The sequence below is a fragment of the Cebidichthys violaceus genome, unplaced genomic scaffold (assembly GCF_023349555.1).
Source record: "Cebidichthys violaceus isolate CVI_PGR_0920_01 unplaced genomic scaffold, fCebVio1.0.p SCAF_6, whole genome shotgun sequence".
Taxonomy (NCBI): Eukaryota; Metazoa; Chordata; class Actinopteri; order Perciformes; family Stichaeidae; genus Cebidichthys; species Cebidichthys violaceus.
In genome coordinates, this window is record NW_027176816.1 from 9,513,821 (window position 1) to 9,527,512 (window position 13,692).

Below are 13,692 nucleotides of genomic sequence, written 5' to 3' on the forward strand. Positions count from 1 at the left end.
CCATTTTATGACAAAAATATAAATATGATAATTGTAAAATAATATATAAAAATGAAATGATAATAAATGATAAAGAAATAAATAATAACATACTACTACTACTAATATTAATACAAATTCAGCTAAATTTCCAGTTATAATACGACCTTGACCTCACCGTACCTCACTGTGTTCACCGCCGGTTGGAGAAAACCAAGTTCTCGCTGTTAAAGGGGTAAAAATTCAAGGAGGTGCTGGCAGGAGCTGAATGGGGGGGGGGGGGGGGGGGGGGACGAGGGTAAGGGGGTGGCAAGGGGGAGGGAGGGAAGGTGAGATGGTGAGGAGAGAGCAGGAGGAGGAGGAAGAGGAGGAGGGGAAGAGATAAGTGATCTAAAGGGGAGACGATAGGACAAAAAAAAGTGATGATGATGAATACATTGGAAAGTTTTTTGGCCCCGGCGAGGGTGTCAGATTGAATGGCCTGTGCGCATGTGCGAAGGTGTCCAAACTGACAATGCTGGTGAGATGAAGATAGTGTTGTTGCTGCTTCTGGGCTCACGGAGGACGACGAGAGGAATCTACAAGCCGACAAGATGAGATCCAAGGCGAGGGCGAGAAAACTGGCTAAAAGTAGGTCTTCCTTTTCCGCTTCTTATCGCTTTCAGCTGCCGGCTCCAAACTCGTGTTTGTGTGGATGTCCAATGTGTCCCTGTCATTTGCCATGTCCTTAAGAGAGGAGGGGGGCGACTCTTTGTCCACAGTTAACTTTTCTGCTATATTAAAAAAAAAATGTGTCCCGCTCCGGCTGCTCAGCCTCGTTCCTCTGCACGCTGCGGTCTCGTCTTCGCTGGTTCTCCGTGTCAGAAAGTTTCATGTGTGATGGGAATCGCCGCTGGTGCTTTTAGCTGATTACACTCCAATCTATGCACGAGAGAAACACTGCCGTCCGAGTCTGAGCTCGAGCTCGTATTTTTTGCTCTTTTCGGCTGTCGGAGGCGCAGACTCGTTTCCCGAAAGTTACCAAGAAAGTTGTCGAAACGGATAGTAACTTTTCTTTTTTTTTCATAGAGTCGTTCCAAGTCCTGTGAAATCATGTTCCCGGCTTTTGAAATAGTGGGCGCTGTGGCTCTGCTGCAAAGCTCGCGCCGAGCTGAGCGCGCTCGTTCGCTCGCCTACGAAAGGGGAAACGCCAGCGTGTGAATTTAGAAAGAAAGAGAGCAATGTTTTAATGCAGTTTATTTTTGGTCGATCCCGCTTGAACCGCAGAATATATCTCTCATACGGCAACTTTTTTGGTTTTGTCCCGGGGCCCCTCGGACTGCCGCCGACTGGTTCCTCCTCCAGGGAAATGCCAATCAATAATGCGTCTTGTGCAAGAAAGCGCCCATACCACTTCTTAGTGGACTGCTGCTCCCGTCACACGGAACATTCATGTATTCAGTTTTGTGAACACGAGTAGGGCTACTTTGTTGTCGGAAATGGAGCTTGTATTTTTTTTACATTGTGTTTATTGTTTAATTGTGGTTTGATTTATCTTGTCGCCTTCATTTGGACCGTCTTTTATTTATTGTGCATGGGTGCATTTTGTTTTCTACGGCTAATTATGTGGGTCAATCTGCTTTTTATCCACTATTCATTTGAAAGAGCGTTGCTTTATTTTATTTTGGCCTGTTGGCATATACTTTTGTAATCTTTTTATATTGTTACATTTTACTCACAATGAGTTTCGAGTTGTTTTGTGAAAATATATAGTTAATATACAGACCATATTTAGCCGTATATATATATATATATATATATATATATATATATATATATATATATATATATATATATATATATATATATCTGTTTTTTCAGAACATTTTTAATGAAAAATAATTAGTATATATGCCTTCTTCTTATTATTTTTATATCTATATATTTGTTGGGCATGCTTGATTTCATGTTTACAGGCCTTTATTAAAAACTTTGTAACTTTGCCAAAACCACTGGCCCTGTTAATTCAACGTGAACCTTGATCTTTATGCCACATGTAATTCAGGCTTTAAAAAATACTAGTATTTACATATCTGACCTTAAGTGATTTAAATATGTTTGCACAGCTTTTAAAACAAACATGAAACGTGTTTATTTCAGTCGAGTTTGCAGCCTATTTCAGAACTGCTAACTATTCTATATTAAGATTATTATTACATGTTCAGTGAAAAATTCAGCTCACATGCATTCAGATAAATTATAAGAATAAGTCTAGTTTGCAGTCTAGTTTTTGTTATCATTACCTTATTATTCTTGCATGTGCTCCATTATTGGTGCACATGCGGATCAAGTCCCCGGTTAACGGAAGGAAAAGCCAAACTCTAAAACTAAATTGGCTACTTTGGGAAAATACTTAAACAGGTCGAGGATCCTGCTTCTTGCCGGTAATTGCACTTGGTCTCGATCTCTAAACAGCCTTGATAGTCTGTTGATCCGGGTGCTAATGAACTCAAATACCTGCCTTTGAGCTCGCTCACATCGGACCACTGGAAACCTCTGCAGCCCAGAGGCCTCAGATCTGTTGTGTTGCAGCGGCAGCAGAGAGAAATAGAGCAGACATGAAAAAAAATATCCTGTTCTTAACCTTCAAAACATGCAGGCCCACAACTTTTGAATGCGACGCGTGGGAGTGTATTCCACCCTCCTTTTTTTCTGGCGCTAAGGAGAAATACTCTCCTGCAGGCCCACAGCAATATTCACCAGATGCTTTGTCATTTATTTTTAACCCTCGTGTATATTTTCTTCTGTCGGCAGATAGCACACGTACACTTCAAAGTCCACTCTGTAGCAACTTGTGACTCCCGCATGTAGAATATGAATATGAGTGTGCTTTCTTCATTAGCATGCAGTCGTTCTGGTTTGTTTACATCAAACATTTTTTCTTTTTGGGGGGGGGAGGGGTCAGGATTAAGTGACTGTTATTGGGCTATAAAAAAAACCAGACATTACATTTCTTGCTCTGTTCCACGCATGTATTATTGTTTTCTGTTATACACAGTTTAACTGTTGTATTGTTTTTGATTGTTTTTATTTTTTTTATCTGGAACAATGTTCCCTCTACATGAACTGATTATTATGAATTTTAAAATGTTACATTTTATTTTCCCCATATTTTTAATAAAGAAGAAATCATCCGACACATTTGCGCCCTGCACCACGTCTCATTGTATCCAAGCCAAATAAATCGATAGGCAATCCAGCAGAGAATACAACAGCAAAGTGACGATGAATAAGCGAATTTGCTCAAATTGAGTTCATCTATAGCTCAGTCCATATCTGTTGTGTAGGTTATTTCTGTGCGTTACAGAAGGCTGTTTCATTGTGCTATGCTGCTGGGCCCAAAGCTTCAAATTGGTTTCGGATCAATTAAAATGTCCAGTTGAGTGTACAGTTTTCCCCCCCGGTGTTTTTAAGTGCACAGGTGAGACAAATACACACGCGCACGCACACATAAACAGACGCTGCTCTCTCGCTCGACTGCACGCGCACAGCCGCGTAATAACGTCTCCACAGAAACCTAAAGAAATATCATTAAAATAGAAACGTGTAACAGCTTTGCACACATTCGTGGAAACCGGAAGGTTTTGAATCCACATTGATTCTGACCGCAACTTACACACGCCATTGATTTTCTAAACCTGTTTCAGTTACTGCAGCTGGATTATCAAGTCAATAAGTGAAAGCTATAGCGCCACGCGAGGTTTTTTTTGCCAAAATATATTTTTTTCTGCTGATTTTGCACAAAATGACCCCCACCCCTTTCCTTACCCACCACACTGAACAGAATTCACATGGGTTCTGACAGTTTCCGTCTCATTCCCCCCTCCCTCTGTCTCTCTCTCTCTCTCTGGCCTATATATACTAATTAGCAGATATCCTATTGATCTTTGTGTTAAATGCCCCTCAGGCTATTAGATGGACTCCCAGTCATGAACTTGGCCTGGCTCAACAGTTTCTGATGTTTTGACAGAAGTAATAAAACCCAACCCATAACACTTTAAAACCAACAATGGTAGCTATGTTGAACTTCTGGCTAAACGTTCAGGGTCCCGTGCATGCTCCCATGTATTACTGCTATGCAGCTGTAATGTGTGTCAGATAGCACTCCTCCATGTTCACAGATTAGAGCCTGAACATAAAAATGATAGGATCATCAAACGAAGAGGAAATGTAATGTGTCAGTGTCTTCGAGTTTGCAGTTCATTGGCTGCTTTTTATGTACTTTTTTATGAAACTCTAGATGTCCCAGTTTTAGTTGCTTTTATTTTAAAGTTAGAGCATCAGTGAGCCCACAGACTCTCCGCAGCATAAACAAGTTCAGTTACTGCTGTCGCTAATTGATGAAGGCTAATGATTAGCCGCCTGTGCCTGCAGACTCAAAGCAATTTCATTATTTTAATTTGAACGTCAGTAGCGCCAGACATAATGCAAAATGAAAATACCTGTGAGATCTTGATTTTGTTGCTGCAGACCTCTCCTAGATAAAACACGGTGGGAAACCTGAGCCTCTTGTGGTTCCACAGAGCCCATTTGCATTCGTGTGTGTGATGATGTGGATGATCTTAGCAGCGCTCTGGATCAGGAACACCAGTTTTGCAGTTTTACGTCTTTGTCTGAAATGACAGACTGTGACCGCTATGATGATCACAGTCTTGTGAATCTTTGTTTTTCCAGTTCTCAGAAATACTCTTCACCATCCAATCAGAAAGACCACCTGCTTTGCAGTGATTTTTGTAAAATATATTTTTTTTATACATAAACGCTTCATTTACTTTCTTTTAAATGCTGTTGAGGAGGATTTTTTCCGGAGCATTTGGACTGATGTTAGGACCATTTGTGTCAATTTTTGAAGGATTGAAAAATTGTGTAGCCGAACTAATTGCATCAGTCCACATTTGGCACGGCCACATATGCTGCATAAGTGCTTGATTATGGAAGTTTGTGGGATGTGAGTTCCTCATCCCAGTGTGTGCACATACAGGATACAGTTTAGTGTGTGTTGTGAGCAGTGACGCTCATAGTCTTCTTTCCATATTTATTTCCAGGGCTGGTTCTTAATCTTTTTCCAGTGAAATACCATTGCACTGTACCTGTTTAAAGGCAACTGTATTCTCAGATATACAACATGAAAATGAGTTGCGTCATAAACCCCCAAAAGGCACTTTTATTTTTAACTCAGCCGTAAATGTACCTATTTGTAACATATTAATTTGTCGCAGGAAGACCTTGGATAAGTATAGGTTTTGGTTATGGTTACAGTTCAATGGCAAGCCACTGTCAGTTTCAGTAACATATGGTCAACATTTGATTCACATAATATGATACAAATAAAGATGCGTTTTATAACCATATCTTCAAATTTGCTGTGAGAGCCGACTCCAAAGATTGTTCCCCACAGTAAAGTAGTCCCTGTAATGTGGAGGACGGTGTAGTTTGAAGTCTCAGTTCTGCTGTTATTCCTAAATCTTTGAAACAGCCATGAAGTAAAATGTATTTTCTCTTCCACCTATGTGGGGAATTGACTGAAGATTTACTGTACAAAGAATAGTTACTATATGAATTACCTGAATTCTGAAGTTTTAAAGAGGGATGATTCATTTTATGGGAGCATATAGTTCAAATGGGATATTACCCTTTTTTAAATAGTCCATTTTACGACTGTTCCACTGCCAACTTTTTAATGTTTTCTTTCACTATCAGTGACTCCATCTCTCCCCCCTGAAAGCTGTGTGAGACAGTCTTTTATCTCCGGGGAAATGCTTTTATTGTTATTCAGTCAGTTGCTGCTGTAAATATGCCGCCGCCACCGCTGCTGCTGTTTTGGCCATGTGTCCCAAAAGAGACGTCTCTAATCTGGAGAAGTACAGGTGCCATAAAATGTGAAAATATTTTAGAAATGTGGACATTGGTATGACTCCTGAATGAATTCCAGTGTGCCTACAAAATACAGAAAAGCCCTCAATACCCTTCTGTGAGTATGAGGTTGTTATCAATCATTTAGCTTTTTAAGGCATTATGAAATACCTGTGATTCCTCCAAAGAGTCTTGCATCACCCTCCATTGCAACACCTTAAAATTGTTGTTTTGGGGGGAACTTTATTGAATAATCCATATTCAGAATTGTGCTTACTTGAATTGATAAAAGGCCAATCCTCTCTAATTCAAGACGGTTACGGTATCTCACTCTAAATACAAGAGATGGAAATAAAGACAGAGCTTTGGCTTTCGTTCTATGGATTGAGCAGGAACTGCAACTCAAGCAGACTGTTGAGGTCACAGTGACTTTAATGTCAACTGAGACTCACTGAAGGCTTGAAAACATTTCACTGGCTTTCCTTAGCTCTGTGACACATGTGCTTGCACACATAGAAGCCATACATGCACACTAATGCAGATGGATCCTGGATGGACACACACATACACACACACATACACACACACCTTAGTGGTGACAGATTTTTGGGCAATGTTAGGATTTAACCCCAATCAATCACAAACTAGAAAGGTTGTGTGTAAATGTCATCCAAACAGCAGGAGCTGGCACTCTTGGCTGGCTAAATACGTGTGTGTGTGTGTGTGTGTGTGTGTGTGTGTGTGTGTGTGTGTGTGTGTGTGTGTGAGAGTGAGGCTGTGAGAATCAGTGCGTGCACCATACAGTTGTTGGAGGTCCCTTCACTGTTCTGAGCTTTGACCTTGGCACAGCAATGGGTGGGCACCTCTTACACCTGGACACAGGCACCCACACACACACACACACACACACACACACACACACACACACACACACACACACGTTTTAGCCCCATGCTTCCTGCCTGGTCTCATGCTGGCGAAGTCAGATTTTGAGTTGACATACAAATACCATTGCATTAAGCTCTTGCACATGGCTCTAAATCCCATTCATTCCAATGATACATTGACCTCACATTATCCAGTTGGCAAATGCATGCCTCTTTCTGCCTCGCACCATGACCTCACTCGCCATGTTTGTAAAAACACAGCCATCTACCGATCGTTTGGCGGCGGAGACTGTGGCATGCCTGAGAGACTTTTAAGATGTATCCCTGATGTTTTCTTTTTTAGCAGACCCCTGTTCTTCGTCTCTCCTCATACCCTCCGTTTTCAGCCTGCAGATGGGGGCAGGGTCTTGTTAAAAATAGCAGCGGCATGTGTTGGCGAAAAGGGGGTTCCAAAAAAAAAATGAAAAGCCATTACACTGCAGCTAAATGCATTTTGTCTTGACCTGTGGCTGCTTATCGAGTTACGTCCCTCCACTGCCGGGCCGTGTCCAGAGGACTCCATCCAGCTTCTCAGGGCTAAGAATACACCACGACTGCTGGAGTCATCCCATAGGAAATACCTCATCCTTACTTCTTGAGTGTACTGATTAACGCTAAATAATTATCTCTCTGTGTGTCTGATTGTGCACCTCCCGCTGTCAAACAGTGTGTGTTGTTTGCAAAACAAGGGGCAAATGTGTCGAGTCCCTAATTAGCGTGTTTTAGCAGCCCTCATGATTCCCCCTTGCATTGTGACTAGTCTTATCTGGGTCTAATCCCGATTTGTTTGGTATTAGCCCGCTCACTTTCTCCTGTTTCTCTCTCTTTCCTTTTATTACAACATTTGTCCTCACCCTGCTCTTTTCCTTTCATCCAATTCCTGAACGTCCTGTCCTTTATTTTATCCCTTCTTTTGTTCACGCCGTGTTCTCTGGTCTCCGTACAATTTTGGCATGAAGACAAAATTTCTGCGTAAAATTAACGAGAGTTGGGCAACAATTTAGTATTATTATTTTTCAACTTTTTCCCGCAATGGCATATTGTGATGTAATGACCTTATAATCGTATTTCTGCTGTCTACATTAATAATTCAGAGGAAGTAATAAAATAATTACTAAATTAGTTGTTTCACATGCACAGTTCAGTCTAATGTGTTACAGTGGAAGTTCATTGGTTTGAACTTGATTGAGAATTGCTATATCATGATATGTATTGACTTTGGAGTCTTTTCCTATTAATACTGACCAGCATTAACATTAGCTAATGCTCTCAGCTGGTAGGCTGAATCTGTCTGATCAATGTCTGTACAAAAGTAAGCGTTGAAGCTAAAAGTAAATACAGGAACCCTTTTGACCAGCTGACAAATACATTTGGTTATCAACACACATGGTGAAATGTGACGCTTTATTCTCAGGGAATAGCACTCAACAAAACTATTTATTTTCCTCAAAAGTTTTCTTCTTCTGCTTTGTTCCACAACTTATAGCTCATCTCTCCACACACACACACACACACACACACACACACACACACACACACACACACACACACACACACACACACACACACACACTGTCCAGTCCCAATCGGGCACTGCTGATAGTGGCTCATCCTGTCCAGATATGATAAGCAGACAAACTGCTCTGTCCCCTGGGCTGTTTGTCTGTTGTGTAGCAGCAGCAGCAGCAGCAGCAGCAGCAGCAGCAGCAGCAGCAGCGTGGCTCTAAACTTCTTCTGCCTCCCCTTTCATCAGACCGCCAGTTCTAAGCCTTGGCTCCATCTTCACTTCTATCTCTCCCACTCCTCCCTCACCGGCCTTCTCGCTGTGCTTCGTCATTACCACAAAGATGGGCAGGCAGTGTCTCATTAAAGCGGATTAGAGACATCTCCGCGTCTCACGGGGGCCGAGCGGGGATGTTTCTCTTCTCCAGTCCACCCCCCCACCCTTTTTTCTGTCAGAGATCAGGTTCTTTGATTTGGCCAGATAAAGACCCCTTTCATGTTGGTGGGGACGGTTAGCGATTACACTGTCAGACCCATCGTTTTGGTGAGTTTGACAAATTTGCCGCGCTGGGTGGGGCGGCAGTGGAGATTGTGTTGGGGGGAGCAGTGTACAAGGAGATTCACCGTAATTGAGCCGTCATTATCCAGTGACCCTGCACCAGGCGCTAGTGTGTAGGGCTCACCAGTTCTCTATTTGTTTAATACTTGGCTAACTTTCTTTGTGAGTATGATGGATAGAAAGAGAAGGAGGGAGAGGGAGAGAGAGTGGAAGTGGGACACCAGTCCCCAGATGAATGCCTCTGCTTATTTGACCGCCTCTATTGTGCACTGCTGTCCATGAAAATTGGCTCCGCTACATCACTGCTGCAAGTTTCTTTTCTCACCCAGCTCCTCCCTGGTGCAACATAATTAGGCCCATATCACCGGCTGCCATTTATTTTCATACAAAATGAAAACTGGTGGCATGTTGATTACTGAACTCCCCAGGGACAAAGGCCCACTATTGGTGTGGTTTAATTTCATTAAGTAGAGTGTGGTGCACAGGATAAATATATTAAGAGCTCACTCTCATTGCAGGCCCTCCATTTACCTCAGCCACTCTGTATGCTAAACAAATCCTTAGGTGTTACAGTTGTGGAATTGCAACAAATCTCCTGAAATTGTTTGGCTTAAATGAGGCACATTTCCATGGAGTTGATACTTTTGTTCTCTGATGGTTTTCTGACCTGTTACTTCTTGTCTGATCTTGTAGTACTTGTTAAAAATTAAGTACATCTTCTCAAAACACATGATCAACTGTCTAATGTTGAAGTTGCTGTATTTCGTCATAATATACTTAGAGATACTTTTATAGGTACTGACTGTATATTAGAGATGTGGGTTAGAAAGATGTCCGGTGTGAGAGAGGTCTTTCCCTGGAAGGATAGTGTGGCTGTATTAGCCCAGAGATTTTTATGAAGGAAGTCAGAGCTCTCCTTGTTAACCTGGTGTTAGATTGGATGTGAAGCGATGAGTAAGGCAGAATGTGTGTGTGTGTATGTACACTTGTTTGTGTGTGTGTGTGTGTGGGTGTATATGTGTGTGTGTGTGTGTGTGTGTAGGTGTTGGACGGTTCTTGGCTAAAACATTTCAAGATGGCCCATTAGCTGGCGTAGGCCCATCCCCTCCCGACACTAGGATTCCTCTGTGCTGACCCCCTCTCCTCCACCTCTCAGCCCCTCTGTCCCAGAGGCCCCTAGCCTCATCCTGCCAAGTGTACGGTTCCAAAGTAACGATGAAGCTGCCTGCGTGTGAAAATATTGAATTGCAAAAACATCCCTGGGTGAGAGGGTGTGTGAATGGAGCTTTCAGCACCGGGCCCGACCCTGGCCCTGTGCTACTGACTGACGGACAACAAATGGCATTTTGTGTCCAGAGAGAGAGAGAGAGAGAGAGAGAGAGAGAGAGGGGAAAGAGAAGAGAAAAGAAGAGAAGAGGAGAGACACAGAGAAAGTGTGTGTTGTGTGTGTGTGTGTGTGTGTAGGGGGGGCTTCAGTCTGGGGCCCTATATGCAGGTCTGAAATGCCTTATCACATGACCTGTCTGACCTTTGGCCCCCACTCAGCTAAGGCTGTCAGGCTGCTCTCCAACGGGGAGCACAAAGCCTCAAAGGCCACCATTCACCCCCACCCCGTGCATCCGTACTCCAAAGGTAATAGGTAAAAGTAATGTCAATGACCTCCACTTTCCCTCGCGCTACAGGAGGGCAAAACTCTTAAGATTCGTTGATAATGTCAAAGGTAGAAAGTGGCCATTTTGACTCCTTATCCACTGCCTCTACTTAGCTCCCGCGAGATGAAATACAAAGCAAACCGCAACACCTCTTTCTATGGTAGAACTTTTCTTTTGGTTATAGAGACATCATGCGTCCGAAACTGATGGGAACTGAGATGGAAAATGAAAGAAATGTTTAGAAAAAAACGAACTAAGTGTTGTTTTCAGTTGCTATGCTCTGGGAATATAGTTGTGTAACTCAGCGTTCTGTGTTATCTAAGTATGTGTGTGTGTGTGTGTGTGTGGGGGGACATTAGTGAATTTCTGATGTCTCAGCGGACTGACAGGGTCACAGTATGACCATAACCTCCTGTCCCGCTTTGCAACCCACACACTGGCATCTCTCTCTGTGTCTCTCTCTCCTGACCAGTCCTTGGATTCTTTCTTCCCTTCTCTTTTTCCCCTCCTTTTCTGGAACACTGGAGTTTCTCTCTCTCTCCGGTCTCTTTTGAAAAGATGCGGCGTCTTTGTCGGGCCTGATAAAGGATGCCATAGTTCCCCTTTTCCCCTTCTTTGTGGCCCGGGGCTGGCGGCTCCTGTAGAAGTGCAAATGGTATCCTCTCGGAGGGGCTATCCCCGCGGGCCCTGGAGGGCCCTCTCTCTCCTCCAGGCTTGGCTAATTACCACCCTGCCCCCTCAGCCCCCACCAGCTCCCTGGTCCCTGGAACCATGGACGGCACATTCCCACAACCAGCACCTGGCCTTCTTTTCTCCTGGCCCGCTTTGATGGCTGACACCCCAGCCTACCCCTCCCTCCGTCCTCATCCTCTTCTTCTCTCCGCCCCACTACCTCATCTCCCTTTCTCTCCCACCCTTTAACTTCTCTCTCTCTCTCTCTCTCTCTCTCTCTCTCTCTCTCTCTCTCTCTCTCTCTCTCTCTCTCTCTCTCTCACTGACTCTCATTACTAGAGGTTTTAAATTGCATTCTGACCCTGACAAACTGCTCTTGTTGAAAAGGGAGATGTCTGATAGGGAGGGCAGCGGATGTGAGCAAGAAATGGAAGAGACTACAGAGGCAGTGGAACGTTATGTTTGTATCTACAGTCCATTATATATGTGATTGTTTGTGTTTGCCGAAGAAGTCCTTAACCTATCACAAAACCCAAATTGCTCCCTAAGGCGACTGGATGTGTTAATTTGAAAAAAGTACATCTAGTGTACGTATGCAGTTCTCACCCTAAATGCAATCACTTGTTTAACATGTTGTTAACGCAGGAAGAAAAAGGTGTTTTTCTCTTAACATTAAATATTTAAACTCACTAATTGATATGGTTGGTACCAATGTTGATCTTGCAAAGTTAAAAGAGAGACAGCAGAACATTGTATTGCAATCAGAGGTCTTTGGTTTATAAAACTTGACCAGTGGTTCATGCAGATTAAGTTGAAATACTGCCACAGTAACACACACACAGACACACACCCAGACACAAATATCTAATTTAGTTGCATATTTGCGTTCTACTAGCCGTAGGCCTAATCAATAACCTGCCCCTGTGGATTTGACCAATTCATAGCTCGCCTTTGTGCAGTGTAGCGATCCCAGCGAGGGCATTTGGACAGCTTTCTGAGGAAAACAAATAGCTCTATTACAAGCTTGCGTCTCTGTGATGCTCAATGTCCCAAAGGCAAAGTGCTCGGCCCATATCAGTCTAATTGTATGTTCTCCACGCAGGAAAAAAAAGAGAGGTTTTCAGCACAACACAGGTTCACCTGGCAGAGTCCAGACAGAAGAGTGTTGCGTTAAATATGAGAATGAGTATTTAAGAATTATATTGTTTGATTATCATATTTAGATATTTGCAATTTAAACTGGTTAAATAGACTGGATCTATACAATAAGATAAAGTATCAAATATTTTAGTGATTCAACTTTTCTTGTTGTGTGTAGGCTGATTGTCAGTCTTCCATGAGTTTTGTAGAGACAATATTAAAAGTAATTTGCAGTTTTTATTTTGACTATTTCCAGTAAAAAAAACCACGAAATAAATCCATGTTCAGCAAAACCGTGGTTGCATGCATGCCCTGTGTTGACTCCAACACAACGTGGACGGAGGCAATGGGTGCTACTGTGAGCTGCACACACCCAGACCAGTTACACAAGTGTAGCAGAGTTTGGCTTTGGTTTGTAAGACTGAGACTACCTTAGTAAGTATACAAACAACATTAATACTGGAACACGATTTTTAATTCGTAGGTCAATGACCCAGCAGGCTTAAGAAATGCTTTAACTAGCTTTTAATGTTTTATCTAAGGAGATATAAAAAGATGTCTGTAGCTCCCATCAAAACTAAAGGTGACGATGTGTTAAAGCAACAGCTATTGTGACTTTTGTTCTTAGTTTTATAAAGCACAACTGTTTTAATCCTACTTCTTTTCAATGATAATTGCATCTTGTCTCAAACGTTGTCTGCCATCAAGTCTGGACATCGTGAGTATCTCTCTGCTGCTGCCATTTCCCAGCCACAGCTGCCCTTCCCTGTGCAGTTCACACATCATCACCTATAGGACTAGGATGATGTCATGAACTGGGCTGCTTCTTCCTTGTCGGTCTCAACCGTAACGACCATCAACTGGAAGTTGGATCATCTAGACATTAAAGTGAAAGTCCCCTCTCGGATATCAATTGGTGATGTTTGATGTTGGTTCATTTGACAGAGAATGTGCATGAATTTGCCCCCATTTAAATTAGTCCCACTGCTAAAGAAGAGCATTAATCTTGGGCCACTGAACATGTCTTGTGTCTGATTTGTGCTGTGGACGTGGTGGTGCTGTCGGTGGATTAATTAATATCTTCCTCCATACTATGATGGATTTCTTTCTGTATTATTGATTAAGAAAATGGTGACTTTACAAAAGCATCGCTGGGCAAGACATTTACCATTTGTGTTTTTATAAAAGTTGAATCAGTTGATTTGACTTCAATCATCTAAATCCTGAGAGGGCATATTTAGAATTTCTATAGTCTGATGTGTCCCTCCCTCTCCAACTCTCTCCTCATCAAGTCTAGCCACATCCTCTCTTTCGAGTACAGAAAAGGAAAGAGGAAGAAGTTTCTGAATTGTGTTTTATGAGTGGTTAA

The 13,692-nt window shown here is 42.6% G+C and overlaps 1 protein-coding gene across 1 annotated transcript in view; it reads left to right on the plus strand.

The window, feature by feature from the left end:
- Positions 1 to 365: 365 nt before the first annotated feature.
- The window catches only part of LOC137889095 (histone-lysine N-methyltransferase PRDM16-like), a gene marked incomplete at its 3' end in the record, with an annotated part of 163,271 nt that continues 149,944 nt past the window's right edge, over positions 366 to 13,692 (plus strand). The window contains exon 1 of the mRNA XM_068732723.1: positions 366 to 609. Coding sequence (XP_068588824.1) covers positions 573 to 609 — 37 coding nt within the window. The remainder of the gene's footprint in view (positions 610 to 13,692) is intronic.